We start from the raw sequence: 5856 nt of genomic DNA on the forward strand, positions 1-5856 counted from the left end.
TTTTGAGTTTCCTATACTTTTATAGTTTATATAGAAACATATAAACATAACATAACGCGCACACACACTCTCACTCACTCACTCATCACCGGCCGGCGACACCATTCGCCGGAGGAACTCATTATTATCAATCAGAACAAGCTTCACACTCCTTTCACATTCTTCTTTGTTTTCTGCAAATTCTGATATCCAATCGGGAAAACTGAATAACTTTGGAGCATAACAAACACTAACTGTTTTCATGTGCTGCTTCTTTTGCACGATGCTGTTTTTGTAACAGAAGCTAAAAAGAAGAAAAAGTAGGAGGAGGAGGAGGAGGAGCAAAACGACGGCGTATGATGCTGTGCAGGAAAAGTTCTCGAAACGGCGTCGTTTCGGGATCGGTGCCGGTGTACCTGAACGTCTACGATCTTACGCCAATTAACGGTTACGCTTACTGGTTCGGACTCGGAGTGTACCATTCCGGCGTCGAAGGTTCTCTCTCTCTCTCTCTTTGTTTTTTAGAATTTTAATTTGAACCTTAATTTTGTTGAAACTCATCTTCATTATTCCATTTCTTTTTTTGTTTTTTTGGAATTTGAATCTGCAGAACGAACTGTCTCAGATCTAGGATCTGTTAGTGAAAAGAAAAATGGTAGTAATGTGTTTCATTTTTATATATTGCATAAACTGCAAAATCATTTTATGCATTTTTGTAAAGTGTTCATAATTTCTCACTCAATTTTGACTAGTGTAGACTGCTGCAGAAAAATTTAGAATATCTTAGTCACAGTATAATTTAATTTCAAATGAAGTTTGTTTGTTTAGGTTTGCATTAAGAATGAAGTTTTTCTGAATTTAAGAATCTCAATTATTGGCTATGAAAATCATGAAGATTTATTAGTACCATGTATGGTTTAAATGGCTAAAATTATGAAGATTTATTATCTGCTCATGGTTTCAACAAAATTCGTGTATTATAGTAGAGGTTAATTGTAGTTTAAGCTAATCTTGTAAAAACATTACGTCATTTATAAAAGAATCTACTAAAAATGAATTGATCTGTAGAAATTTCAATGGTTGTGACTAGTGAGAGTGACATATTTGATTTATTAACACTGCAAAATGAAATCATATTCTATTATAAGTTGATGCATTTGACTCTATTTTTCTCATGTAGCTGTTTGGTTTTGGTTTTGAAATTTTGTTGTTTGCAGTGCACAGTGTGGAGTATGCATTTGGGGCTCACGAGTACTCATCGACGGGGATATTCGAAGGGGAACCAAAGAGGTGTGAAGGGTTTAGATTCAGGAAGACAATACTGATTGGGAAGACAGATATGGGGCCGGATGAAGTGAGAGCGGTGATGGAAGAACTTGCAGCTGACTACAGAGGCAATGCCTACAACTTGATCACCAAAAACTGTAACCATTTCTGCAATGATACTTGTCTTAGGCTAACCGGAAATCCTATTCCCAGTTGGGTCAATCGTCTTGCCCGAATTGGTATGCCAACTTACTACTCATTGCAATAGTCACCTTTTGATTTTAATTTAAGAATCTCAGATGCAGATACATTGTCATTACTGAATTATGAAAATTTGACAGCTGGTACCATTGTGATTCCCATGATGATGTGTTGTGGTAATGGTTATAGTTATGTTGTTAATAATTGCCAAAAATTCATGAGAAAGACAGTTGACACAACTGCAATTTATTGGAGAACATAATTGAAACACCAGTTTTGTTTTCAATGTTTTAAAATTGAACTAGTTGTTAAATCATTACTCTTTCGGTTTACGGCATGTTTGATTTCATATGTGAATTGAATCTATGTCAGTTTCTTCTCCGTTCCATTTTCAAACCAAACTGATACTTATAGTTGAACTTCAGTGAAATGTTGATTCAACTTATAAATGTTTAATGATCAGTTGTGTTGATCCAAACTTAAAAATTCGCAACTTGTTAGACTTCTACAACTTTTGATGCTAATGCACTGTCTTCCTTTCTAGTTTTACTCCACTTCTCCAACTTATAATACCTTTTTGCAGTACCTTATGATTGTTAAGTGGTGATGAAAATTACTTAGCTATGATTTATGCATATTCAAGTTGAACTCTCATGTTGATCTCTCACTTAGTAGAATAAGACTTGGTTGTTAGGGTAAATTACATTCAAATCCCTCACTCATTCACATGCATTAAATTTTATAAGAGACAAGGATACCGGGTATTCTATAATTTTAATATTGCATAACCTCATTGCAGGTGAAATTTACTGTATCTATTTTTATAGTTGCACAGTTTTGGTTGAATTAATCCAACATTGATTGAAATTTTTTTTTTTCTTTTTGGATTGGTTGGGCAAATTTCGTGGCAGGTTTTATGTGCAACTGTGTTCTTCCCGTGACATTGAACTCGACCAAAGTTAGGCATCATAGAATAGAAGACAAGCCATGTGAAGCAGAGAAGCAAGCATTGAAAAGTGACTCAGACAACAACAACAAAGATAAGAACATTGCTTCAACAAATTCAACATCTACTTCTTCCCCAGCGTCCTCTACTTCCTCGGGGATTCGCAGGGGAAGAAGTAGAACTAGGCGAGCCCTTCCACCATCGTCGCCTTTGATTATTGGCTCTTCTTCTTCGTCATAAACTCATAATGATGTGCAAAAATTGATTTTTTTTTAAAAAAATCTTTGTTGTTTAGCTCAATTAAAGAAGTTGCTTTAACAGAAAAAAGAAGCAACTAACTGGGTTTTTCAAATTGAAATTTTTTATGCTTCATTCTTTTCATCCAATGATCTTATAAATATATCTTCATTTTTAGGGAGAGCAAAAAAATGGGATATTGACAATTTGTAATACCTAGTATCTTGCACTTCATAACTGCAATTATCATTTAAATCATTGTTTAAAATTTGAAATGTATTGATGATCTTCTAGATTGGATAATCAAGTGGAAAATCACATATGAATGATGAACCAAAGAGCAAAGATAATGGGAAAATATTTTAACGTTAAATTTAATGTCACAATTTAAGACAAATATTTGAATGAATGACTAACTCATCAAAATATAAATTTATTACGGTACTAAATATAATTATTTAGGTTAAAGTGAATAAAAAAGAATTTGTTCGTAATTGCATAATGTTTCCTGCAAATTGACTTCAACATCTGGTTCCTTCTTTTTAGATTGTTGTTTTTTTTTTTGGGTGGGGGAGGTTGTGTACAACATAGCAAATAGAGAAAAATAATAAAAGATATGATTAATATGAGCTTTTGTTTTGTCAAAATTTAGTTTAACGTTTAGAAGGGAAAAAAAAAATCTTGAGTTGCATTTCTGCCATGACTGCTTTAGAATACAACTAAACAATCCCATTAAAAAACATGTTCCAAAACACCAACATGAAATTGATTGAGTGATAGTGAAGTGCATTTTTTTTCTTTTTCATTTTTTTTCGAGTCTAAACTCTAAGAAAGTAAATATAATACTAAAAGATTGATGGAAACATTGGGCGAATATAGTTCTGAAGAATGTTATTTCAAGAATTTAAAATTGTCTAACACTCTATTTTCTCTAAACATATATTCACATTTGTTCCTTGAAAATGTCTAGGGATTAAATTTTTAAGTTAATAATCAATTAATATTTTTATTTTTTTTAATTTTTATCCTATGATAATAATTCAAACGTTTAATATTTGTTTATTAACTATTTTATTCGTTGATTATTGATTAAAGAAAAATTACTTTCCTAAAACTGTTGGAATAGCATTCCACTGTAATGTTGATATTGTATACACAATAGTGAAGTGAATTAATGATGGAATGGAACCAATTGAAAGAGAAGAATCTTTGCAAGAAAACATTATTATCTGTGCCGTAGTGAGTGTATAGTGTCCTAGATGTGAGTAATAATAATAATAAGGGTTTATCAATATTGTGTGACATATGTTAAGTTTATAAATTAAAATTTTTTTTATTAAAAATTAATTTTTTTTATTAAAAATTAATTTTTTTTATTAAAAATATAAAAATTAAATTTTAATGTATTTATTTTATATTCATTACATACAAATATTTAAATTTTTTTATTAATAATAAATTAAGAACATATATTAGTTAAATTCTAATAATAATAATGATGATGATGATGATGAATTAATTGAAAATGGTCCTCACATTCTTCACACATGCCCATTGCCAAAGCAGTGACACTGACAGAGACATGTTCTTTGGAAGATTTGTGCTGTCATTTTCCGTCACAAAGTCTATCTGTCCCTATAAATATAATTCATTGTTTTTCTTTTTAGGGTAATGACTTTTGCTACTTAGAGCTTTAATCTTTTTCCTCCTTTGATAATTGATACTATTGGAGTCAACAAAGATGTATGTTAGAGCAACTACTTTTGACTAACAATAATAGACACAAGGACAATACCTTATTTAATTTAAATGTTACTTTAATAAAGAATATTTTAAGGAAAAAAATTGTGTAGCAAATTTCCTCAATTTCCACATATATAATAGATAATAAATATTGTTAAGATATTGGTGAAACAATATACATATTTTTATCCACATCACATTCTTGTACAATGAAAATGAAAACGTATATCTATTTATTTATAAGTCACCAAAAAAAAATTCTATTTATTTATATTGTATTCTTTTTCCTTTTTCAGTGGTAGAATTGTGAGATTTTAATCATTTTATACTTGATGATTCATTACATCACGTATGAATGGGTTGGATACACGATTTCATAAAAAATAAATCTAGATTGACATATTTAAAAAAAAAATAAGAGAAAAATCCAAAACAATCCTTGACAATTACCTCAAAAGACAACGAGGTCCTCAACAAAAAGAAATACCTAACTCGGCTCCTGAGCTTTACTTTTATGGGACTGATTAGCTCCTGTGCCAAAAAAAAAGATTAGGGATCGAGTTGGGTGTTTTTTTTTTTTGGGTCTCGTTGTCATTTCAAGATAATTGTGAGAGGTCGGGTGGAATATTCACTCAAAAAATAATAGTGGATATAAATAAAGACTTCATTGAAAATTTTAAACTAAAAAAAATCAAACTAAAAACGCTGTGAAATTACACGTACTTGTAAAGTAAGGTGGAAACTCAGATGCAGTCAACTTCACCTGAAGTTGATAGTTGAGAATTGTTAGATAAGAATTTAGTCAAATCAGTCAAATCATCTAACGGCTCTCACCATCTAACGACTCTCAGCTATCAACTTTACGTGAAGTCGACTGCACCTGAGTTTCCAAAGTAAAGTAATTAAATCTTAACACCTTGACATCATTCACATAATCACATCTCAATTATGAACCGTGTTCAACAATCTCTAGTACTACGGTAATGTCTGTGGTTCCAACTAATACATTGGAAATTTCTTGGAAATGATAAGTGTCCTTATGCTGAATGAGTGGCCAATTGGATTGAAAAAAAAAGTGCAATAATTTATCACATGTTTGGTTTCTTTTTTGAAAAATTCTAAACCATGGTTTTACCCTATCTAAGCACTATATATATATATATATATATATATATATAACTACTTTCGACAAAACCATACATAAAATTACTAACTCAAATATTTTACGGTCTTGTTAAGAGTTTTTAATGCAATTATTGTGTATTTAATAAAGAAAAACTATAAAATTTTCTAGTTAAAGTAACCTCTTAATACTTGATATTATTAAATGAATAGCGCATACTTCTAATTAATAGGTTGCCTTGGTGAATGAAAATGAAAATAGGGATATAACTTTTTTTTTTAAAAAAAAATCAACTTTAATAAAATGATGAATACTAATATTGGACACATTTTTGGATAAAATATAACGAGATTGCAAGAAC

At 30.4% G+C, this 5856-nt stretch overlaps 1 protein-coding gene across 1 annotated transcript; it reads left to right on the top strand.

Moving 5' to 3' along the window:
• On the top strand, positions 1-2897 carry LOC112779204 (deSI-like protein At4g17486). Its single transcript, XM_025823449.3, has 3 exons — positions 1-474; positions 1197-1484; positions 2358-2897. The coding sequence occupies exons 1-3, from the start codon at positions 336-338 to the stop codon at positions 2630-2632; spliced, it is 702 nt and encodes a 233-aa protein (XP_025679234.1). The 5' UTR covers positions 1-335; the 3' UTR covers positions 2633-2897.
• Positions 2898-5856: the final 2959 nt, after the last annotated feature.

The sequence above is a fragment of the Arachis hypogaea genome, chromosome 19, assembly GCF_003086295.3.
Source record: "Arachis hypogaea cultivar Tifrunner chromosome 19, arahy.Tifrunner.gnm2.J5K5, whole genome shotgun sequence".
In the NCBI taxonomy this organism is placed as follows: Eukaryota; Viridiplantae; Streptophyta; class Magnoliopsida; order Fabales; family Fabaceae; genus Arachis; species Arachis hypogaea.